Source organism: Prionailurus bengalensis, chromosome C1, assembly GCF_016509475.1.
Source record: "Prionailurus bengalensis isolate Pbe53 chromosome C1, Fcat_Pben_1.1_paternal_pri, whole genome shotgun sequence".
In the NCBI taxonomy this organism is placed as follows: domain Eukaryota; kingdom Metazoa; phylum Chordata; class Mammalia; order Carnivora; family Felidae; genus Prionailurus; species Prionailurus bengalensis.
Window position 1 is genome coordinate 42,358,472 of NC_057345.1, and position 26,248 is coordinate 42,384,719.

At 36.9% G+C, this 26,248-nt stretch overlaps 1 protein-coding gene across 16 annotated transcripts in view; it reads right to left on the reverse strand.

Annotated features, from left to right (window-relative positions):
• The window catches only part of TUT4 (terminal uridylyl transferase 4), a 136,891-nt gene that overhangs the window by 14,006 nt on the left and 96,637 nt on the right, over positions 1-26,248 (reverse strand). For all 16 annotated transcript variants that reach the window (XM_043574972.1, XM_043574982.1, XM_043574981.1 and 13 more), the window contains 10 exons: positions 21,739-21,825; positions 19,685-19,788; positions 16,654-16,711; positions 16,449-16,552; positions 16,075-16,164; positions 13,047-13,160; positions 7,912-7,989; positions 7,603-7,780; positions 7,298-7,345; positions 7,126-7,208 (listed from right to left, as the gene is read on the reverse strand). In XM_043574972.1, the coding sequence (XP_043430907.1) occupies positions 7,126-7,208; positions 7,298-7,345; positions 7,603-7,780; positions 7,912-7,989; positions 13,047-13,160; positions 16,075-16,164; positions 16,449-16,552; positions 16,654-16,711; positions 19,685-19,788; positions 21,739-21,825 (944 nt within the window). The remainder of the gene's footprint in view (positions 1-7,125; positions 7,209-7,297; positions 7,346-7,602; positions 7,781-7,911; positions 7,990-13,046; positions 13,161-16,074; positions 16,165-16,448; positions 16,553-16,653; positions 16,712-19,684; positions 19,789-21,738; positions 21,826-26,248) is intronic.

Here is a 26,248-nt window from a genome sequence, read left to right on the forward strand (position 1 = left end):
CATCAATATCACAGCTGCAAACAGTACTAATCACTTTATATCCACATTATTTCCTCATTCATTTGTGGCATCTTTCCATAATATTTTTTTTTTTATTAAAAAAAATTTTTTTTTCAACGTTTATTTATTTTTGGGACAGAGAGAGACAGACAGAGCATGAACGGGGGAGGGGCAGAGAGAGAGGGAGACACAGAATCGGAAACAGGCTCCAGGCCCGACGCGGGGCTCGAACCCATGGACCGCGAGATCGTGACCTGGCTGAAGTTGGACGCTTAACCGACTGCGCCACCCAGGCGCCCCTTTCCATAATATTTCAATAAAGTAGATAGTATTTTCCAAATTTATTTTTGAGAGAGCACAAGTGGAGGAAGGGCAGAGAGAGGGACAGAGGATCTGAAGCGGGATCTGCACTGACAGGCTGACAGCAGTGAGCCTGACGTGGTGCTTGAACTCATGAACTGCGGGATGATGACCTGAACCAAAGTCAGGAGTTCAACTGACTAAGCCACCCAGGTGTCCCTAAAATAGATACTATTTTAATCCTCATTTTATAGATGAGGAAATGGAGGCTCAGAGAGTTCAAGTCATTTGCCCAAAGTAAAAAAAGCTGGTAAGTAAGCAGGATTTAAAGCTAAGTCTGTCTGACTACAAATCTCATATTTTCTGCCTTACCAGGCTACTTCTAGAAAAAAAAAAACTATGCTCTTTACAAAAAGCTCTATGTAAATAAAGCAATCCTCTGGTTTATTTAAAATATGATTGGATTTTCTTATAACATCTCAAGAACATATAACATTTATTATGCAAGCAGGGTATACCTAAAGAGAAGGTAGAGAACCAATACGAAGCAAGTCATTTTCCCAAATCATTTTTCCTTCATCCTAGCACCTGGCTTATTCTAAGCTTTAGCTCAGTTTTGTTTTGCAATATCACAAAGACTAATATGTCCTAACAGTACCCACATCTCTGGAAGGCAAGAGAATATGTCCATACAGCAATCTTCAAACCTATCTAAAGTCAGATATAAAAGAGACACACTTACTAGGATGGCTATCATAAAAAGAAAATGGATGTGGATGAAATGGAACCCACATATATTGCTAGTGGGAATATAAAATAACACAGCTACTTTAAAAAAGTTTGGCAGCAGGGCGCCTGGGTAGTGCTCAGTCAGTTGAGCGTCCGACTTTGGCTCAGGTCATGACCTCATGGTTCACGAGTTCGAGCCCTGCGTCGGGCTCTGTACTGACAGCTCACAGCCCGCAGCCTTCTTCAGATTCTGTGTCTCCCTCTCTCTCTGACCCTCCCCTGTTCATACTCTCTCTCTTTCAAAAATAAATAAAACATTAAAAAAAAAAAAGTTTTGCAGCACCTCAGGAAGTTAAAAATAAATTTATCAAAATGACCCAGCAATTCTGTTAGATATATAACCAAAAGAAAACATACATCCGCATGAAAATTTGTGCACAAATATTCACAGCATTACTCATAATATCCAACAAGTAGAAACAACTCAAATGTCCAACACAGGTGATGAATAAATAAAATCTGATATATCCATATAATGGAATACCATTCAACCATAAAAAGGAATGAAGTACTGATACATGAACAAACCCTGAGAACATTAGCCCAAATGAAAGAAGCCAGTCACAAAAGGCTCCACATATAATTCCATTCATACAAAATGTCCACACAGTCAAATCTACAGAGACAAAAAAAACAGATTGATGGTTTTGAGGGGTAGGAGTAAAAAACAGGAGTGGGGATAGGGGTTTCCTTGAGAGAAAAACAAAATGTTCTAAATTGGATTGGGTGAAGGCTGCACAATCCTGTGAATAAACTATAAACCAGTGAATTAACTGTTCACTGTATATCAGTGAATTATAGGGTATATGAATTATATCAATAAAGCTGCATTTTAAAAAACAGATAAAAGAATTCTTCACAGTTATTATTGATGAAACCAATGTCCCTAATTAAAATCTTCATCATCATATTTTCTTCCAAGACAAAATGAAAGCCTTTGTCAGTTCACCCAGTTGCTTAATGCAGAAACCTAGGAATCATCCTGAACTTGGTCTCCTTCACCCATCACCTTTAATTAATCATCAGTTGTAACCACTTTATTCTTGAATCTCTAATCCACGTTGCTCCATTCCCCCATCCCAGTTAAGGTGGCTTACACCTGAGGGTCAGCAAACTTCTCCTGTACCAGCGAGTAAATATTTTAGGTGTTGTGACAAAATTGAAGGTATTATGTACCTTCTCTCTTAACAAGAGAGAAAGCAAATTTCCACTAAATTTTTATTGAAAAATTTCAAAATATACTACTACTAATAACGGAGTTTTTTTGTTTTTTTTGTAATAGAAGTTTACTAATTGAAGAAAGTAATTCTTTCTGGGGGAGACATTTTGCCTGAGGTTCAAAATTAGTGTTCCCTATCATTAAAATCAATAGTAAATGCTCATCTCTTAATGCTAATCTGTAATTATGTTTTATGTATTTCATCTTTGAAAATGTTTTTCACAGATGAAGAGACTAAAGATTCAAGGTAAAGGGACTAACAAATGGAACTAGAATGCAAATGAAGGACTAGTCTCTGATAAAGAAAATGTATCTGTGGGGCACCTGGATGGCTCAGTCAAGCTGAATGTCCGACTTCAGCTCAGGTCATGATCTCATGGTTGGTTGAGTTCAAGCCCCATATAGGGCTTGCTGCTATCATAACAGAGCCCCTCTGTTCCCCTCTCTCTCTGCCCCTCCCCTGTTTGTGCTCTCTCTCTCTCTCAAAAATAAATGAACATTTAAAAAAAAATGTATCTGCAGATGCAGGCAGATTTATAGATTTACAGAAACTTGAAGGAATATTGGTCTGATACTATCTTTGTCTCTGAGGGAAAACTTCTAAGCATAAGAAGGGCAGAGGTGAAAGGGTGGACAAAACACAACAGGTATTGAATTTTGAGTAAAATAAGACCTGAATTAGTTTTTATCAAATAGGAGATATAGATAACTAAAGAAATGTAATAAGAGGAGCACCTGGGTGGCTCAGTTAAGTGTCTAACTCTTGGTTTCGGGATCAGTTCATGATCTCATGTAATGGGATCGAGCCCCGCATCAGGCTCTGCACTACCATTGCAGAGCCTGCTTGGGATTATCCATCCCTCTCTCTCTGCCCCTCCCTCTGTCTCAAAATAAATGAATATACTTTAAAAAAAATGTAGGGGCGCCTGGATGGTTCAGTTGGTTAAATGTCCAACTTTGGCTCAGGTCGTGATCTTACAGTCTGTGAGTTCAAGCTGTGCATCGGGCTCTGTGCTAACAGCTCAGAGCCTAGAGCCTGCCTTGGATTCTGTGTTTCCCTCTCTCTCTGTCCCTTCCCTGCTCATGCTCTGTCACTCTCTCTCTCTCAAAAATAAATAAACATTAAAAAAAATTTTTTTTAATGTAGTAAGAATGTCACATGGTACCGAAAGTCTATTTTAGGCCAGTAAACATTAATTTATAGTTGTACTATATAAATAAAACCACCTAGCTTTATGACTTTTTTCCATAGTGCTTAGCTGCCCAAGCACAGACAGATGGTGGGTGAGTGAATTCATGTAAGGCTGAACACATAAGGGTCCAAAAGAAAGGAAGGCCTGGGTAGCTCAGTCAGTTGAGCATTCAACTCTTGCTTTTGGCTCAGGTCATGATTCCAGGTTTGGGACTGAGCCCCATGTCAGGCTCTTCCCTGAGCATGGAGCCTGCTTGAGATTCTCTCTCTCCTTCTACCCCTCTTCCCTTGCCTGTGCTCTCTCTCTCTTAACAAAACAAAACAAAAAAATAAAAACAAAGAAAAAAAACGGTGCAAAAGAGGACAATGGTGCAAAGGAATTGAAAATGTAGGCCACATTGGGGCACCTAGGTGGCTCAGTCAACTGAGTGTCCAACTCTTGATTTTGGCTCAGGTCATGATCCCAGGGTTGTGGGATTGAGCCCTGTGTCAGGCTCTTCCCTGAGCATGGAGCCTGCTTGAGATTCTCTCTCTCCCCCCTGCTTGCACATGCTTTCTCTTGCTCTCTCAAATAAAAAAACAAATTTTTTTAATTAATGAAAGTATATGGCACAGCACTGTCAACAATAGCCAAACTATGGAGAAAGCCCAAATGTCCATCAACTGATGAATAGGTAAAGATGTGGGGGGGGGGGGGTGTGCGTGTATACACACACACACACACATACATACATACAATGGAATATTACTCAGCCATCAAAATGAATGAAATCTTGCCATATGTAATGTGGATGGAGCTAGAATGCATTATGCAAAGTGAAATAAGTCAGAGAAAGACAAATACCATATGATTTCACCCATACATGGAATTTAAGAAACAGAACAGATGAACATATAAAAATGGGGGGAGAGGAGAAAGGGAAACAAACCATAAGAGACTCTTAATAATAAAGAACAAACTGAGGGTTGATGGAGGAAGGTGGGTGAGAAATGGGCTAGATGGGTGATGGATATTCAGGAGGGCACTTGTGATAAGCATATGTAAGTGATGAATCACTAAATTCTACTCCTGAAACCAACATTTGCACTATATGTTAACTAAAATTTAAGTTAAAAAAAAAAAGGAAAAATAAAGAAAGTATATGCAAGAGAACAGACCAGGAAATCTAACTTGAATAGGAAGAAAAATGAAGACAGAAGATAGCTGACAGAATGGGAGAAAATGGGTCAGTATAGTAGAGGACCTGATGGTGTAGAATAGTTGAAGTGGGAGTACATAAGTGAAAAAGATGAATAGAAAATATACTTGTCTTCATTTTCATTAGTGTAAGAATGAAACACATCTATTTTGTATACTTATAAGCCTTGTCAGTACATAGCAGAGAAATCAGTACAAGTAGGAATTCAATAAATATGCATTGAAAGAATAAATTTTACTATGGCAAGTATAAGCATGAAAGACTATTTAACAAGGGTATTTTTTAATAGCATCAGTTGTAACACTGATATAATGAAAACAATCTAAATGCCTGTCAAAGGAAAACAGACTAGAATACACAAGCCATAGAATACTATATATGAACTTTTAAAAAGGAAAAATTCGATCAAAAAATGGTTAGCCAACTCATAGGCCCAGACTTCTGATAGGCCCCAAACCGATATTTGACTTTTATACCAAATGATATTCAAGACCAAAGACTGATATCTGTTAGAACTGCTTATAACATACTGAGTTACTATGAGTTACTAAAATCTTATATTCATAGACTAAAGTTAGCACATTTCCAGTTTACTAAGTATTCTAATTTAATATTCTACTAAAAAGTCTGACAACATGAAACTGCTGGGTTCTATGGAACACATGCATGTATATATATGTATATACACACACTAATAATTGGAATTCCCACAATTTTCAGGTAAAATGTTTTATAAGTGCATCATCAGATTTGTTCTGATCTGACTGTGCTCTTTACTTATTGCTATTTTAATAAGTATGTTAGTAAAATTATTGTTGGATTTTCCGTTTGTTTGACATTTTTGTTCTTATACAACTTTTGTGGCATTTCAAATTTTACTGTTATTTTATTTCTTTCCATTATAATTATTATCACCCCCCAAAAGGTAGGAAAAAAAATGCTCCAAGGGAATAAAGCTCTAGACTTTTCTACTTTTCTTACCCTACATCCCAAAAAAAGAGAGTGGAAATTGTACTGAACAAGATTGAGGATATTAATTAGGCAATAGTAGAGACACAGTTTCTTCTCTCTTGAGATTGCTTCTCTTGGAAGTTTCTGTGAAACTTAGACCTCCTCCCATTAGAAAGCAAGCAAAAAAACAGAATGAGACCAAGAAGAACTGGAAACACTATGCCACCCAGTTCAGGTAAAAGGAATCCTCTCAGTTCCATGCCATCAAATTCAGCTTACCAGGGCTACACCAAAATTAGGGCAGAAGCCTCAGCAAATAATAAAGTATTTCTTTGGTGCTGTCCTCTCTGTTTGTATTTTCATTTAGATTTCAAGGGATAAGGGGCACCTAGGTAGCTCAGTGAGTTAAGCACCCAACCCCTGATTTCGGCTCAGGTCATGATCTCAAGGTTTGTGAGATCGAGCCCTGAGTTAGGCTCTGCACTGACAGTGGCAGAGCCTGCTTAGGACACTCTCTCTCTCTCTCCTTTTTTTAAATTTTTTTTTTTCAACTTTTATTTATTTTTGGGACAGAGAGAGACAGAGCATGAGCAGGGGAGGGGCAGAGAGAGAGGGAGACACAGAATCGGAAACAGGCTCCAGGCTCTGATGCGGGGCTCGAACTCACAGACCGTGAGATCGTGACCTGGCTGAAGTCTGACACTTAACCGACTGCGCCACCCAGGTGCCCCTCTCTCTCCTTCTCTCTCTGTCCCTCCCCTGTTCTCTCTCTCTCAAAATAAATATATAAACATTAAAAAAAAAAAGACTTCTAGAGATGGAAGAGGGGCAGTAGGCAACAATTCAAATTTAGGATTTAAAGGGGCATCTGGGTGGCTCAGTCGGTTAAGCATCCAACTTTGGTTCAGGTCATGAGATCATAGGTTCGTGAGTTCAAGCCCCATATCAGGCTCTGTGCTGACAGCTTGGAGCCTGGAGCCTGTTTCAGATTCTGTATCTCCCTCTCTCTCCACCCCTCCTCCATTCGAGCATTCTCTCTCCGTCTTTCGCTCGCTCAAAGATAAACATTAAAAAAGGTGTTTTTAAAACACATTTAAAAAAAAAAATTCAAACTTTAAGGATACTGACTCTTGAATATCTACCCTCACTCATTCAACAAATGCTTATCTGATACATCCTATGTGCCAGGCACTACGATAGGTACTAGAGGTATGACGGTGAAGAGACCTGTCTTCATGGAGCTACAGTCTAATGAGGGAGACAAAATTTAACAGATTAACAAATACACAACATTTAGCAAATAGGTATCTCATTATGGACTATGACAAGTGCAATAAAAAAACAATACAGGGAGCTTATAATCATCTCTTTCCCCTATTCCTAACACCAACTTGAAAACAGGATAAGGCTTCCTGTATTACAAAGAACAGTTCTTATAAGAAAAAATATTCAGAATTCAAATTATGTAAACTTACAGCTTCTCTGCCAATGAGTGGATAAAAGGGGGTACCAAAAAGTTTCCTTCCATTGATAAATGCCTTCATGATAAAATTGGTCACTATTGAAAAAAGAAGAAAATAATAAAGATGCAGACCTTAATGTGTAAGAGAGCTTTAAAAACAGGAGATTTCTATATTTCAAACTTACTTTTCCTAGAAACTCCAGCACCAAGGTTATGATTCAAGTCAAAAGGATCTAGAAAAGAAATATTTATTTTTTAATTAAAAATTATGTTCACTATAACATAAACTTAGGAGCCATAACTAGAGTCTAATACTATATAACTCAGACCATTCAAATCAGCAAATTATTCTTTTAAAAATTATAGATTAAAAGAGGAAGAATCTTCCAAATTCTAATGTGTTTTAGTTCTCCCCTCAATTTCCTTCCCAAATGAAACTCTAGCTTTTTGTTTTATTTTGTTCCTCAGGTAATATCAGTTAAATGATTACCTTCAATTGCAATGCATTTGGATGTCCACTGCTTCTCAAAAGTTGTCAACAGCTTTTTCTGCCGAATGCTAATTACATATTCCTTGAAATCAAACTCTTCAGTATAGAAGCGAAGCAGTCCCAACCAAAGCTCTCCTAACGTTTCTGTATTCTTTCCAAGTGAAGGTAAACGCTTTTTCTATAAATGAGAACAAAGAGAGAGAGATGTCAATACCTACCCAAAATATGGACAAGTAAAATTATTAAATTATTCAAATCCTAACATGTATCAGTGAGCATTCTGTAACATAAAGGTTACGAAAAAATTACCAGCTCTTCTGTTTTATCAAAGAAAAATGCATTCCATCCATCAACCATTCGCTGTGGAATCTGTTTTCCATCAAAGATCTGCAAAAACAATTTTATTATCAGATTTCAAGTCATCCAACCCAAAAGCCTAAGTATTCTCAAATCATTTCAGAATGTAGCTATAAAAGACACATTGAAATACTTCTTCCAAAAGGAACATGTCAGGATAGTATAATTTGATGCCAAGTTATTAATGAATAAAATGTATCTGGAAGGTCAAAGCATGAGACTCTCCAAATTGACACATCTGATGTTATCTATTTGGCCTGTCCAAACACATCCAGCCGAAAAATAAGGAAGTAAAACTAAAGAAAAAAACAATGAAAACCGAATTTTCATCAAAGGATCATAGATGCAGAAACACATAATACCTATTGATATGTACACCCAAAAGAAATCAATGGAACTGATTGTTTTGGGGAAGGGGTCTAGTACTTTTAATCAGTTATCTGTGTCAGATGAAGCTGAAAAGTCCCTGGGCATTGATTTCTTTAGAGAGAAAATTAGGTAGATTTCCCTGACATCTTCATAAAAATTGTAAAATCTTCATGATAAAAAAAATTTTTTTATGTTTATATATTTCTGAGACAGAAAGAAACGGAGCATGAGTGGGGGAGGGACAGAGACAGAGGGAGACACAGAATCCGAAGCAGGCTCCAGGCTCTGAGCTGTCAGCACAGAGCCCAATGTGGGGTTTGAACCCACAAACCACAAGATCATGACCTGAGCCTAAGTCGGACGCCCAACTGACTGAGCCACCCAGGTGCCCCTGATATTTTTTTTAAACATGTTTTTTTTTAAGGCTTTATTTTGTTTTTGAGACAGAGACAGCACAAGTAGGGGAGGGGCAGAGAGAGAGAGGGAGACAGAGAATCCCAAACAGGCTCCACACTGCCAGCACAGAGCCTGATGCAGCGCTTGAACTCACAAACTGTGAGATCATGACCTGAGCTGAAACAAAGGGTCCAACACTTAACTGACTGAGCCACCCATGTGCCCCCAAAAGCTTTATGATTAATTATGCATAATAATTCACTGTCCCAACCAAGGAGAGGAAGGGGGCGGTGAGTAATGCTACTTTACTAGAAGAAAAGTATCCCATGAGATTTTTTTTAAAAAAAAGATGCAATAAAGTAGAAAGTTGCAATAGGTTCACAGTCAGCAGACTTCATTTCTAGTCTTAGTCCTGCCAAGTAGTGATTCCGGATAAGACAATTATCCTCTTAAACCCTTAGGTATTCTCAATGAAAATGAGAGATTAGATTAATTAGGTCAGTTGTTTCCTTTTTTCTTTTCCTCTTAAGCTGTAGAAACTTCTCCTAAAATGCAACCTTCCTGGAAGCTTAATAGGTAAAACAGATAAAAAGCAGAGGTACTGATAGAAGCCTGAGTACAGGAAACATACCCCATTTTTCTTTATCTCACTTCTCACATGTATACTAATGAGTCCCCAGAGCTTACCAGAAAATACTCCAAAACCATCAGATAAGGTGGTCCTCCCTCATCACCCCTTCCATTTTAGATGGTATAGTGATTTACAAAATTAACATGTCTGGCCCATCTAATCTCACTCTCAGCTTTATGTTCCTTGTAGGCAAAACCTGTAACTTTCCACTGGAGCCAAAATTCCTACTACATCACAGCCTGTCATATAGAGAATACTTAATACATGTTTGTTGAATGAATATATTTACTCTGAAAGCATGTTCATAAAGTGATCAAGTTTCCAGAAACTTAAGCTAATAAGTTGCTTTTTATTTATACGTAACTTAAATACAGTTACCACTTATCTACCATAAATTCTGACACTTCATAAAACAAACAACGGAGAGCCTGGCAATTACAGATATTGATATCTAAAACAAAAGATATGGGATCTTGCCCTGAAAAAAGAAATGAAGGCTTCAAAGGAGCCAAAGTGTAATATTTTACCCTTATAGATTATTTTACCCTTATGGATACTATTATAGATATTACATGGAAAATAATACAAGCTACCACTTTAGACCTTGATTCTTTTTGATACAATTCTTATTTCTGAGTAACCACCGTGATCCAAACTCAACTATGTTGGCTGATTAACACAGGAAGTGGACCCTGGGGGGTGGGCCTTGGAAGGTGTTTAATCACTGATTTGCCAATTTTTTTTTATGAGCTCTCATATTTCATTTTCTAACTTTCCACTCTTTCAGCCCTTAGAAAAAGCATTAATTCTATCCTCCCTTTCTCTTACACACGCACACACTTACTCTTTCCATTTCTCTCTTCTCTTTCTCTCTCTCAACACCATCATTTTCTATTCAAGCACTCAGTACTCCCTCTAAAACTTCATGACACATCTCAATCATATTTGTACAAGGAGTGACCCTGTATGTTTTCCATATTTACTTTTATATTTAATTGTAGTATTTTAGTATCTACTGCTATATTTAATTTTTGTTTGAGAGAGAGAGAGAGAGAGAGAGAGAGAGAGAGAGAGAACGAGCAGGGAAGGGGCAGAGAAAGAGGGAGACACAGATTCCAAAGCAGGTTCCAGGCTCCGAGCTGCCAGCACAGAGCCCGACGTGGGGATTCAAACTCACCAGCCATGAGATCATGACCTGAGCCAAAGTCGGATGCTTAACCAACTCAGCCACCCAGGTGCCCCTCTACTGCTATATTTAAATTGCAATTTTTTTACACATAACATAATGATATGTTATGTGTACACATAACAAATACACACAACAAATGATTATGATATAAATTTTATAAGTGTACAGTTCAGTGGCATTAAGCACACTCACATTGTTGTACACCATCACCATCATCCACCCACAGAATTCTTTTCATGAAACACTGAAAAGAAATGAAACACTGAAACTATTAAACAATAATTCCCTCTTCCTCTCTCTCCTAGCCCCTGAAAACCACCATTCCACTTTCCATCTCTTTGGATTTGACTACCTCACTTAAGTGGAATCACACATATTTCTCCGACTGTTTTATCTTACTTAACATACTGCCCTCAAGATTCATCCATTCAATGGCAATTTTTAAGTTGATATAAGCTAAGAAAACATAATGGTTCACAGTATCAAGTGTGAAAACACTCCCTAATTCTTTTTTAGCATTTTTATATGAAAATGTACTTTACTTACGATGATTTTCTAGAATACAGCAAAATCATTCTCTTAGGAAAGCTCCTTTTGACCTACATAACTTTGTACTGTTAACCATGAAAAATACACTTAGTAGAACATTACTTATACCCAGTCACTTCAAGTCTAGGTTCAATTACAAATGGAGTCAAAGATCATCATCTTCATTAAACATATCCTTACCCTTAAAAGTTGATCGATGCCAATGACCAACACTTAAATGATGCCAAGAATGGACAATGGGGTCCCATATGACAAGCAAAAATGCCAGAAGCAAAATCCATATATCATCAGTTCATATGTATCACAAAGCCCCCCACAATCAGAGCTCATTATGATGGAAAACATTCCATGGACTGCCTCTCATTTCATCAAGCACTGTTATGCAGATAATGGGAGAGTTCTTGAAGTTGGCTACTATAGTCCTGCCTATATTTTCCCAGTAATAATATTTAAAAATCTGCTAATGATGATGATGATAATAAAACATGCACCATTTAGCACCCACTATATGCAAAAGCATCCGATTTCTCTGTACCTTATATCAATACTAAAATAATACTACTACATTATTACTGTTGATGAAACTCAGACTAGTGGCCGTTAGGCAACTTTTTGAAAGCCACAATGTCAGAATTAGGATTCAGATCAGGTATCTCTGGTTCCAAAATCATGCGCCTGCTCTTTCCATTATATAGTGCTACCTTAGTGGTATCTCATTCATGGGTAATGTAATTACACAACATAGACAAACCACCATGAAAACAAATTTTGTGTTCCATTTTAGTCATGGTATTCTGTCGAAGTCATAGCAAATCATAGTAAATGGCTGCTATGGTATTCCTGGGCAATAATGCATTTAAGATGCCCAAATTTAAAGCCGTTAACAAGGGACTAATACAGAGAATGATCCTGGCCTTGTCAGGCCTCATTAATTCATGATAAATTTTAAGCATCCTACTGTGAACAACCTTGTCAAAAACCACATCATTCAACATAAATTCAGCAACTTAAAATTTTCTGCCAAGAAAGGATATTTGAAATTTTTGATTCCTTTCCATTGTTATCTTAAAAAGGGGCAAGGAAATGCTGCTATAAGCACATGACATTCATTAGAACTTTTTAAAACTTACTAGGGCTATCTGACATTCACCATTTGGCTTGCTTATTGTGTGATTTTCTTTTCTGCCATGACTATCGGTTTATGTGAAGTCAGAATATGTGAACTGCCAAGCAATTCTAACTGATTCTTCTCTTTATGTGAAAATAAACACTTTCCTAAGAAATTAGAACTGGATTCTCCCTAATGCTTGCAAATACACATTGTGCCAAGAATGAGGAGGAAAAGACAGATGATTAAGAAATCCCTTAAATCTATAACAGAGTATAAACTGGCTACAAAAAGAGAATCCTTAAGTCACCAAATCTGAATGAAAAGGAGTACAATCTGTTTCTTCTGATGTACACTCTTACACTTACTGCAATTAACATACCCTTACAGAGATGAGGAAGAATTTCCTTGGGTTGTCTCTCAACAAAAATTCACAAAGTTGATCAAAGTATACACAAGAATATACCAAACCTCATTTCCAGGCAGGGGAAGGGAGAATACCATGGAGAGAAGAAACTTTATATTTGCATCTGAGATGATATAATGTATGAGTTCATCGATGGCTACAAGACTTCCATAATCATCTGCAATACTCTAATACTGTGAAATACAAAACTGTTGCAAAAGATATTTAATAGTTCTGTTCATCTATTATTCTTTTGGTAGTCTATATTCTCCCATAATGAATTTTGCAAAAAAGTTCATTATATGATTATAATGAAGGAAGAAGAAAACTCAGAATTGTCCATGCTGGAAAAATTCCTTCATGATCTCATAAACTACACAAGATCTACTATGTGTAGATCAATTTTCACAAGAAACTCCTTTACACTTTAAAAACCTACCTCTTGTAGAACTGGGATAACAGGTGGTTTTCTCTGCTGCAGAAAGTACAGCACCATAAGGATATAAGCATATGAAGATAAACTTCCCCTGGAAGCATCTCCAATGTCACATCGCTAAAGAAACAGAAATATTATTGAAAATAAAACTTCAGAATCTTATTCCATGCAGAAGTACTGACTACATGAAGACACTATTTTTTTAACCCGTCAAAATGTCAAATATCCAAAAGCTAACAACAAACTATTATGAGGATGGGCAAACAGGCACTCTTGTACATTACAGATGGCAGTATAAATTAGCATAAAATCTATGAAGAATAATTTGGCAATATCAAAATTACAAAAGTATATCTTACTTAACCTAGCAATTCTGTTCTAAGGATTTATCCTGCAAAAACACCAAAAAACATGTGAAATAACTTAAAATTTTTTTTTATTATAGCACTATTTTAACAGCAAAAAAATAGAAACAAGACTCATCAGTGGGGCACAGGTTTTAAAAAACTGATGACTACACTATGGAACAGGGTGTCACCATTAAAAAAGAACAAGGAAGAAAAAAAGGAACAAAAAAGCTCTAGTATACTAATAGAAAATAATTTCTATCTATTATTCAGTGAGGAAAGCAAAATACAAAACAATGTTTTCAGTATATTTATACCTGTAATAAAAAGGAGATAAGAAATTTAAGTATTTGCTTATACTGACATATTTCTGGGAAGGCACAGAGGAACTTTTTAACACCAGTTGCCTCCAGCAAGAAGCACTGGTTAGCTAGGAGACAGGTGTGGACAAGAGATTTTCCAGCAGAAATCCCTTTAGACCTTTTAAATTCAAAACACATGAATAAGTTGACTATTCAAAACAAAATTTTTAATTGAAAAATATCATGAAAGAATCCTCAGAGACTTCCACTAAGACTTTAGCTGACATATAAAGGGAGAGGAATGATTTCTGATATGAAACACTTTTAAGTTTCATTGCCACAACTCCACAAGAGTACAGACCCATCATGCTAAAATTACTTTTTTTTAATTTTAACTTGTTTTATTTTTTATTTTTTAAAATTTACATCCAAGTTATTTAGCATATAGTGCAACAATGACTTCAGGAGTAGATTCCTTAGTGCCCCTTACCCATTTAGCCCATCCCCCCCTCCCACAACCTCTCCCGTAACCCTCAGTTTGTTCTCCATATTTATGAGTGTCTTCTGTTTTGTCCCTCCCTGTTTTTATATTTTTGTTTCCCTTCCCTTATGTTCATCTATTTTGTCTCTTAAAGTCCTCATATGATTGAAGTCATATGATTTTTGTCTTTCTCTAATTTCACTTAGCATAATACCCTCCAGTTCCATCCACGTAGTTGCAAATGGTCATGCTAAAATTATTCTGTGAGGTGAATCCAAAAGTAGCCATATCAAATACGATTTGAGAATGTGTCTGAATGCCATTCTTTTCTTTTTTTAAAATTGTTTTAAATGTTTATTTATTTTTGAGAGAGAAAGAGTGCCAGCAGAGGAGGGGCAGAGCGAGAGGGAGACACAGAATCTGAAGCAGACTCCAGGCTCTGAACTATCTGCACAGAGCCCGATGTGGGGCTCAAACCCACAAACTGTGAGATCATGACCTGAGCCGAAGTCGGATGCTTAACTAAGCCACCCAGGCACTCCATCATTCTTTTCTAAGATGATCTCTGTCCACAGACATGCTAAAGGAATATCTAAACAAATATGTCTTCCTGTTGGAAGAGTGGATTTTACTAAATGAAAATGTGACCAACTCACTCCACTACTAGAAGTCTTCCACAAACACATTCACAAAATTAACTGTTTACTGAATAGCTACCACAAAGCAGGTACGCTAAACTGGGGATACAGGTCTCCATCTTCATAGAGTTTACACACTTAGTGAAAAACAAGAAAACAGAATTCAGTTTATAAGTGTTATAATAGAAGAAACACAACATTTTATTGTTTTGTTTTCTTAGAAAAACTTATGACTAGACCCAAATCTCAGATTTCCTAACTCAGAGATTCTTACCTAACTCAGTATGATATGCCAACTCCCAGACCTGGGGCTGAAAATCTTTACTCCACTGAGAAATTTACGAAAGTATTGCACATAGGAATAGAGCACACACAGGAAAAAACTAAGAAGACTCACCCTACTCTAACAGGTATAAATTTAAACCATTTAATAGAGTGCTTCCCTTTAAAAGCTCAGATAAGTAATGAGGCACCTGAGTGGCTCTGTTGGTTGGGCATCCAACTCTTGATTTCGGCTTAGGTCATGATCTCAGTCATGAATTCGAGCCCTGCATCTGGCTCTGTGCTGACAGTGTGGAGCCTGCTTGGGATTCTCTCTTCTTCTCTGTCCCTACCTTGCTACACACAAGTGTCAGCACGTGCACTTGCCCTCTCTCTCTCTCTCTCAAAACAAATAAACAGGGGCATCTGGGTGCTCAGTTGGTTAAGCATCCACCTCTTGATTTTGGCTCAGGTCATGAATTCATGGTTTGTGGAACTGAGCCCCACAGTGGGCTCTGCATTACACGGACACCATGGAGCCTGTTTGGGATTCTCTCTCTCCCTCTCTCTGCCCCTCCCCCACTCACTCACACTGTCTAACACAAAATAAAAAAAATAAGCTTTAAAAACAAGTACACATTAAAAATAATAATAAAGGGGCGCCTGGGTGGCGCAGTCGGTTAAGCGTCCGACTTCAGCCAGGTCACGATCTCGCGGTCCGGGAGTTCGAGCCCCGCGTCAGGGTCTGGGTTGATGGCTCAGAGCCTGGAGCCTGTTTCCGATTCTGTGTCTCCCTCTCTCTCTGCCCCTCCCCCGTTCATGCTCTGTCTCTCTCTGTCCCAAAAATAAATAAACGTTGAAAAAAAATTTTTTTTAAATAATAATAAAATAAAAGCTCAGCCAAGTAAAGCTGAGAAGATATTTGCCACAAGTCTGACATCCATATATATCATCTTAACTGAGTATTATAACAAAGCAGATCATTAACTATTTAATAAATACCTTTGCAAACACTTTCATAGTATATCCCAAGTATTGTACTCTAGGATCAATAGCTGCATAAGTAGCTAGCATTCTTGTGTTATGTTGAGCCTGAAAAATAATTGCATATTGGAAAGCATTTCAAATTTATTAAAATTAAACTCAGAAATCAGATAAAAAGATATAATACAATCCAAATAAAATATATAATTGTAAAACTTAAAATACCTATAAATGAATCAAAAACTAATCTTCAATGTGAAGGAAATATCAAGACGATTCATAAAAATATTTTTGTCTTAAAATACATTTGAAACATCTAAACATAAATGGTCAGTGATCTGTAAACTTTTAAAATAACAAATACCTGGGTCTATACAGAAAGAGAAACTCACCAATGTATTATATAAACTGATATCGCCTTCTAAACCACTTCGTCTATGTTCAAATTTTACTATAGGCACTTTGGCAGTAGTTATAGGCAAAATGTTTCTTAAACCTGATTTAAGACAAACAAACACAAAAATTTCATTATGTTAAATAATTTTCATAAAGCTAAAAAATATTTTGTTGTTTTAAAGCTATAATTTAAATTCATACCTGGATGTCTCTTAAGAATTTTTGCCAAATTTTCAATTATTTCCTTACAGTTTAATTTCTAAAAAACAAAAGAAACAAATAAAGTTTGTCTAACTCAATTTGGCCTTGTGCAAATTCTACTGTAATGAGGCATTTAATACTAGCATTTCAAATCTCCAGCTAGCTATAAGCTCTACTTATATATGTATAAGGGTATACAAATATACCCTTGCTACTCAAAGTATGTGGTCTATAGACCTGCAGTATCAGCATCGTCTGGAAACTTGACAGAAAGACAGAATCTCAGGCCCCGCCCCAATCTAGTGAATCATAATCTGCATTTTAACAAGATTCCCAGGTAATTCACATCCACATTAAAGTGTGAGAAGCACAAAGACAAGAGAATACTGTTTTCAAATATGTGAATATGTAACTAAGGATGGATATGGTGAAGGTAAAACAGTACAGTGATTAAGAACATAGGCTCTGAATTTAGACAAACAATCTTCAACTAAGTATTAACTAGCTGTGTGACTGTGAATCCTTAACCCTCGGAGCCTAATACTATAAAATCAAGATAATGATAAATGTCTACCCTACCAAGTAGTTGGAAGAATTACACGAGACATGTATGAAAGCATTCAGCAGCATGCTTGGCACAAAATAAGCACTTTAAGTCTGTGAGCTATTATTATTATTATTATTATTATTATTATTATTATTACTATGTTGATGAGGAAAAGAAAAGTAATCCAATTATTACACAGTCTACTTTTTCAAGAAAATTCTTACCCCCACAAATTGAAATATATTGATTTTTTTTAAACCAGAGACAGCAGAGTTGAAATGTGACAATAACCGTGATACAAGGAATAGGGAGATAATGGCATTATAAATTAAATGGATTAAGTTGAATGGTATATACATCAGTGCCCACACTTTCTACTAAAATCACTTTTGTATATCCCTAACGTGCTCTTTTTAGCTATAAGAGACCAGAAGCTATTACAACTTAACCTGAGGATTTCAAGGGAACCTTTAGTTACTAATTAACACATAATAAAATAAGAGATAATTTTTCTCTTTATTATGTAAGGATACAATTTATGCTAAATTATAAGTTTCAACTATGGCTCATCTAGAAGCAAATTTAATCTTTTTTATTGTTTCAACTTTCCAATGTTAATGGCACAGATTATATATATAACAGACAAACCCTCAGTGACTAGAGTCTGACTATTAAATTTTACATAGAAGGTATCTAAACCCTAACCTCTTCCCTGGGTAAAATCATTTCCTACTCCCTCAATTCTTGCTCTCCAAAATGGAGAGGGGAAGCCTATTTCCAAGTAGATGGCACCGAGCAGAAGTCAGTTAAGAAGAACTAAAACATTTACAACTTTTCCATTTTTTAAAGAATAAGATATTAAGGGGCGCCTGGGTGGCTCAACTGGTTAAGCATCAACTTCTGATTTCAGCTCAGGTCATGATATCACAGTCATGAGACGGAGCCCTGCATCAGCCTCTGCACTGGGCATGGAGCCTGCTTAAGAATCTCTCTCTCCCTTTCCTTCCTGCCCCTCCCCTACTCACATGCACACAAATGCACGCTCTCTCGCTCTCTCCCAGAAAGAATTAACTAATTAAAAGGAAAAAAAAGAATAAGATGTTAATACTAGAAGCAGTTTCTTAGGGCCAGAAATAAGGATCAACCAGACATGTTTACTCTGCCATCTTTACTATGGTTCTGCCATCTTTACTATGGTTCTGCCATCTTTACTCTGATTCTAACCATTTAAAAGCCACCTTTTGAAAAAATGTTCAGAAACCCACAGTACACGATTCTGAATTCTTTTATAATAACACTCTAAACTGACACCACTACAGATGCCAGAAGCTTGGCCACACCCCAATCTTGCAAGCAGTCCCTGATCTTGAAACATAAATTCCAACAGCTATGTTCCTAAAGGAATGAGCAACTATAGGGATCCCCTCCTTTTTAGTGGCTGCTAGGAAGGCCTGGGATACTTCCCTGTCCAATCAGTCCCTTTCTTTAGTGGAGCTTGGACAATCTTGTTCCCACTACTGAAGGCTGATACACGAAGAAAGAAAGCACAAGTACCCACTCTCACTGGGGTAAGGTCTGCTGAGACTGCTCTGGGGGAAGGTCTGCTCCTGGCATCTCACAGTGAAATTCCAAAAGTAGTGATTAGGTTCTACAGTACTATTAGTACTAAATTTCAGCTACATTATGGGTTAAATAAATTACAGAGAAGCAGTGAGATACAATGGAAAGAGCATGAACTGTGGAGTCAGACAGACCTGGGTACGAATCCCGGCTCGAACATTTACTAGCTGTGTGAACTTGGGCAAGTCAGTATATCTCTCAAAGCCTCAGTTTCCTCATCTGTAAAATGGGGGAAATTATCTACCTCGAAGGTGGTTGTAAGAATGAAATGAGGCCTCAATAACTGTTAGTTCCCCTTCCCACCCAAAATGCGTTTCTTTACTAAAAGCTATCCTAGAATGCAACATTTATAATAATGCTTTATGGAAAAAAATGTCTTCTAATTGCTCACAAATCCTAAATAACTTGTACAATACAACCTACTTATAAATTAGATGCCCACCTTTATTTTCTATCTTTAGTGATACAAAGATATCACTTAACGGAAGAGATATGAAAAGACAGAGAAAGTGAGATCAATGTTCACTCGTAGTGTAGCACCAGCTTCCCATTGGTTCTAATGGAAAAAACTACAACTCTATGGTATATTAACTTTTCCCAAAAATTCAATACAAAGCACTTTTAACTCAGTGACATTGTTTTCATGATATAAAATTATTGAAACAGTAAATTTACTTAGAGATTTGAATGTCTTCTAAAATGATAGTGCTAAATGCTTTTATGTTTCAAATACTACAATTGCTGATATATTTACACAAAGAATGGTACCATATATTTTTATCAATACTACATACATAATTTCAAATATATTCACCACTGGAAAAAAATAAACTTCCACATCCCTTTCCAGACACTAGCTCTTACCTCTGCATTTTCATGGCCTTCCAGGGTCATACAAATATCCAGATCACTATCACGAAATCCAAATCCATTCTTAGAAGAGCCAAATAAGCACAATCTGGCCTTTTCTAAGTAAAGGAAAACAAAAGTCAAAAGTTTTATAATTCGTAGGAAAGAGAAGTCTTTTATTACCTACTAATGGACTAACACAAGATGCTCTTGTCCACTTTGACAGCTTAAATTACCTTCCGTGGCCAGATATACTGAGAAATTCCAAAACATTCATCTAAAGCCCAGATCTTTTGCCCAAGTTCCCACAACCCATGTTTCTAACTGCTGTTTACATTTTTCTACAGACATCATAAATTCAACAAGTCAAAACTAAACCTTCAACTTTACCTCAAACCTACTATTGCTCCTATAATCCCTATTCTCAGCAAATAGTATTTTTATCTACCCAATTGCCCACATCAGAAATATATGTGTTATTCTTAGTACCACTCTCTCTCAGCTTCTACATCCAAACAATCACCAAGTCCATTAGCTGCTTTCAGTGTAACTAACTCATAAATTCATCCACTTTTCTTCATTCTCCACAACACTACCAATAGTAAAGTTTAATATTTAGAGATTTACCTCCTAGAAATTAGTAAACTAGTTTTTTCAGGGCACAATTCAAGTAGTTTTAGAAATATCACCTAAGTACATAGAATTAATTCTCCTCCCAAAGTGAGTGATTAATCCATTTGATATAAATTATGATGGGAGTATCCTTTCATATTTAGTGTCAGTCAGTAACAGCTACCACTTCAAACAAGCTGTACCTTAACTGGATTGGATTTCTTTCCATATTAATTCCTGTAGATTACACAGTTAAAAAACAAATTCTACATTTTCAAAACCTAATCCTCCAATTCAGTTCTGATGTCCAACTTGAAATTTCAATGGCAACTGAGAAACGTGAAAGAAGCTATGTTCATCAGCAAATAAAAATGTGCATAAGCTAAATATAATAGACTTAGATTTGATCAGGACTGTATATACTAGCAAATATAATGGAAAATGTAATCTTATATAACAGATCTTTCATAATATACATTCATTCCATTATAAATCAACTCTTTATCATTTCCTAAAATATTTGGCCACAAAACTCTCGATTCTTCATTCCCATGCCCAAAACCTATTCCTTCTACTATTTTTGCCATCTCAGTTAAACAGTACCACCCAACTACCTAGGTAAAAGCTTTGAAACTGTCCTTGACACCTTTTTTTTCCTTCATATCTAACATGTAAGGCTTCAGCAAATCTTATTAGTTCTACATTCAAAATATGTCCTAAATTTGACCCCCTTTCATTGACTCTTTCAGATGTTATTATGTCTCATCTGAATGTATACAACAGCTTTTTAAATGTTCCACTTGCTTCTATTCTTATGGACCCATACTCTACTCTCTCAGATCATACCACTTAAGTGTTAAAACCTTCCAGAAGCTTCTCATTAGACACTCAAAATTCAAAGTCCTTCTACCAACATCTATAAGGCCCTAATGACTCAATCTCTAGACTACGCCTCAGACCTCATCTTTCTATTACAGTCTACCTCACAGCTCCACTCCAGACACACTGACTTCCTGCATGGCCTTCAAGCATACCAAACATAATTCAACCTTGGAGTATTTGTACTTGCTACTCTTTCTCTCTAGAATGTTCTCTCCTTAAACATTCATATAACTTGCTCCCTCATATTATTCATGGCTCTCTTCAAATGTGACTTTATCAGAGAACTACCATAATAGTAGAGAGAACTACTCCATCACTATCCTTTCAACTCCTGTACTTCAATAGCATTTATTATTTCCTGATATTAAATTGTATACCTGTTTGTTAGTTGACTCTGTCTACTCCTCTTAATATAAGTTTTATGAAAGCAGGTTTCACCTTTTGTATTGGTACTATATTCCCAGCACCTGTTTTAGTACCTAACCATAACATTCAATGAACACTTTTAAAATAAACGAAACTCTGATTGGGTGGCTATAATAACAAAAACAATCAATTTTTAACATATGACATACCATCATATTCTTTTTGAATAAACTTTTCCAAGCCAATTAAAATTTGCTCCCTGTTGTGTTGTTCAGAAAAGGGTGGTGATAACTCATCTAAAAAAAGAAAAAGGAAAAAAGTAAGGAAAACAGAATCTGAAAAAGTCATCAATTTTTTATCCTAAACTCTTTACTTAAAATTTCATTATTTGTGGGGCGCCTGGGTGGCTCAGTCAGTTAAGCGTCTGACTTCAGCTCGTCATGATCTCATGGTCTGTGGGTTCGGGCCCCGCATCAGGCTCTGTGCTGACAGCTCAGAGCATGTAGCCTGCTTCAGATTCTGTGACTCCCTCTCTCTCTCTGCCCCTGCCCTGCTCATGCTCACTCACTTGCTCTCTCTCAAAAATAAACAAAACATTAAAAAAAATTTTTTTAATTTCATTATTTGTTAACTTCTCTGACTTTAAAATCGTAAATATTACTAGGGAAGGAAGGGACAGAGGGAGAACAGAAAAATATTTTTTATAGGTCTATGTACATTTCACATGATCATTCCTCTATGAAATATCTGCAAAATATATTTACTTCTACAAATTATTTAATATTGTTTTCTGCAGACATTCTGCTCGCTCCCAAAAAATGCTTGTTTTTCCTACCTGTTAAATCAATACTCATCTTGTTATGTGAAGTACCTGACCCATTCAAACCTAGCAGTTCCCTCAAATACATGGTCAAGATCTTTTCTATAAACTGCTTTGCCCAACCACAGCCTTCAATGACTTCTCCTTAAATTAATTTCCTTAGTTCTCCAAAGCACTTGCCAATTTGTACTAATCATTTAATTTTCTAGGTATTCCATTTATGTTCACATTATTTCTCTACATAAGACCAAATATTCTTTTTTTTTTTAATTTTTTTTTTTAACGTTTATTTATTTTTGAGACAGAGAGAGGCAGAGCATGAACGGGGGAGGGTCAGAGAGAGTGAGACACAGAATCTGAAACAGGCTCCAGGCTCTGAGCTGTCAGCACAGAGCCCGATGCGGGGCTCGAACTCACAGACCGCGAGATCATGACCTGAGCCGAAGTCGGCCGACTGATCCACCCAGGCGCCCCAAGACCAAATATTCTTAAGAGTACTCTTTTTCCGGGGCACCTGGGTGGCTCAGTCAGTTAAGCATCCGACTTCGGGTCAGGTCATGAACTCACAGCTTGTGGGTTCGAGCCCTGTGTCAGGCTCTGTGCTGACAGCTCGGAGCCTGGAGCCTGCTTCGGATTCTGTGTTTCCCTCTCTCTCTGTTCCTCCCCCGCTTGCACTCTGTCTGTCTGTCTGTCTCTCTCAAAAATAAATAAAGATTAAAAAAAAATTCAAATACCAATTTAAAAAAATAAAAAGAGTAATCGTTTTTCTTTTCTATCTCCTCCTCTAGACTCATCCCCAAGAGTTAATACAGTAATAGGAACAAAGGAGTAATTTACTGTAATGATTTAAACTAATATTCAACTTTTGAAAAACAAATGTAGCATCTGTGTTTGCAAGCTGAATACAGGCATACCTCATTTTATTACACTTTGCTTTACTGCCCTTTGCAGATACTGTGATTTTCACAAAATGAAGTTCTGTGGCAACCCTACACTGAGCAAGTCTATCAAGCACCTTTTCTCCAACAGCACTTGCTCACTTCATGTCTGTGTCACATTTTGGTAATTCTCACGACATTTCTTTTTTTTTCTTTTTGTTCCTATCTTTGTTTTTTTGTTTTTTACTTTTATTTTTTTTTCAATATATGAAATTTATTGTCAGATTGGTTTCCATACAACACCCAGTGCTCATCCCAAAAGTTGCCCTCCTTAATACCCATCACCCACCTCCCCCTCCCTCCCACCCCCCATCAATCTCACAACATTTCAAACTTTTTCATTATTATATGTTATGATTACTTATGTTCAGTGACCTTTGATGCTACCATTGTAATTGTCTTGGGGTGCCATAAACTGTACCCACATAAGATGACAAACTTAATAAATTTTGTGTGTGTTCTGGATGCTCCACTGACCACCCATTTCCCCCACCTCTCTCCCTCTCCTTAGGGCTCTCCATTTTCTGAGACAACATGCTACTGAAATTAGACCAGTCAATAACCTTATTATGGCCTTTAAGTGTTCAAATGAAAACAAGTATCACATGTCTCTCACTTTAACTCAAAAGCTAGAAATAATAAAGCTTGTAAGGAAGGCATGTCAGAAGTCAAGATAGGCTGAGCGCTAGGCTCTTGCACCAAACAGCCAAGTTGTGAATACAAAGGAAAAGTTCTTGAAGGAAATTAAAAGTGGTACTCCAGTGAACACACGAATGATAAGAGAGTGAAACAGCCTTATTAATGACATGGAGAAAGTATAAGTGGGTCTGAATAGATCAAACCAGCCACAACATTCGCTTAAGCCAAAGCCTAATCCAGAGCAAGTTTCTAATTCTCTTCAATTCTATGAAGGCTGAGGTGAGGAAGCTGCAAAACAAAAAGCTTGAAGCTAGCAGAGGTTCACAAGGTTTAAGAAAAGCAGCAATCTGAACAAAATACAGCATCCTTTCTTGATAAACACCCTCAAGAAAGTAGGGATAGAAGGAACATACCTCAACATCATAAAGGCCATATACGAAAGACTCACAGCTAATATGATCCTCAATGGGGAAAAACTGAGAGCTTTCCCCCTAAGGTCAGGAACACGATAGGGATGTCCACTCTCACCACTGTTGTTCAACATAGTGCTGGAAATCCTAGCCTCAGCAATCAGACAACAAAAAGAAATAAAAGGTATCCAAATCAGCAAGGAAGAAGTCAACTTTCACTCTCTGCAGATGACATGATACTCTACATGGAAAACCTGAAAGACTCCACCAAAAAACTGCTAAAACTGATACATGAATTCAGCAAAGTGGCAGGATATAAAATCAATTAACAGAAATCAGTTGCATTTCTATACACCAATAATGAAGCAGCAAAAAAAGAGAAATCAAGGAATCGATCCCATTTACAATTGCACCAAAACCCATAAAATACCTAGGAATATACCTAACCAAAGAGGTAAAAGATATGTATGATGAAAACAATAGAAAGCTCATGGAAGAAACTGAAGATGACACAAAGAAATGGAAAAACATTCCATGCTCATGGATCAAAAGAATAAATATTGTTAAAATGTCAATACTACCCAAAGCAATCTACACATTCGATGCAATCCCTATCAAAATAACAACAGCATTCTTCACAGAGCTAGAACAAACAATTCTAAAATTTGTATGGAACCAACAAAAGGCCCTAAATGGCCAAAGTCCTGTTGAAAAAGAAAACCAAAGCTGGAGGCATCACAATTACAGACTTCAAGCTATATTACAAAGCTGTTATCATCAAGACAGTATGGTACTGGTGAAAAAACAGACACACAAATCAAGGAAATAATAGAGAACCCAGAAATGGGCCCACAAACGTATGGCCAACTAATCTTCGACAAAGCAGGAAAGAATAACCAATGGAAAAAAGATAACCTCTTCAGCAAATGGTGTTGGGAAAACTGGACAGTGACATGCAGGAGAATGAACTTACACCATACACAAAAACAAACTAAAAATGAACGAAAGACCTAAATGTAAGATAGGAAACCATCAAAATCCTAGAGGAGAAAACAGGCAACAACCCCTTTGACCTCGACCACAGCAACTTCTTACTAGGCATGTCTCTGGAGGCTAGGGAAACAAAAGCAAAAATGAACTACTGGGACCTCATCAAGTTTATAAAAACCTTCAGCACAGCAAAAGAACATTCAACAAAACTAAAAGGCACCGACAGAATGGGAGAAGATATTTGCAAATGACTTATCATATAAAGGGTTAGTATCCAAAATTTATAAAGAACTTATCAAACTCAACACCCAAAAACAAATAATCCAGTGAAGGAATGGGCAAAAGACATGAACACTTTTTCAAAGAAGACATCCAGATGGCTAACAGACACATGAAAAGATGTTCAATATCACTCATCATCAGGGAAACAGAAATCAAAACCACAATGAGATACCACCCCACACTTGTGAGAATGGCTAAAATTAACAATTCAGGAAACAAAAGATGTTGGCAAGGATGCGGAGAAAGGGGAACACTTTTATACTGTGGGTGGGAATGCAAACTAGTGCAGCCACTCTGAAAAATAGTATGGAGGTTCCTCAAAAAATTAAAAATAAAGCTACCCTATGACCAAGCACCAGTAGGTGTTTATCCAAAAGATACAAAAATGCTGATTCAAAGGGCACAGGCACCCCAATGTTTGTAGCAATACTATTAACGATAGCCAAATTATAGAAAAAGAGCCCAAATTTCCACTGACTGATGAATAGATAAAGATGTGCAGTGTGTGTGTAAGTTTGGGTCATGAACCCACAGTTCGTGGGGTCGAGCCCCACGTCAGGCTCTATGCTGACCTCTCAGAGCCTTGAGCTTGTTTTGGATTCTGTGTCTCCCTCCCTCACTGCCCCTCCCCCACTCATAC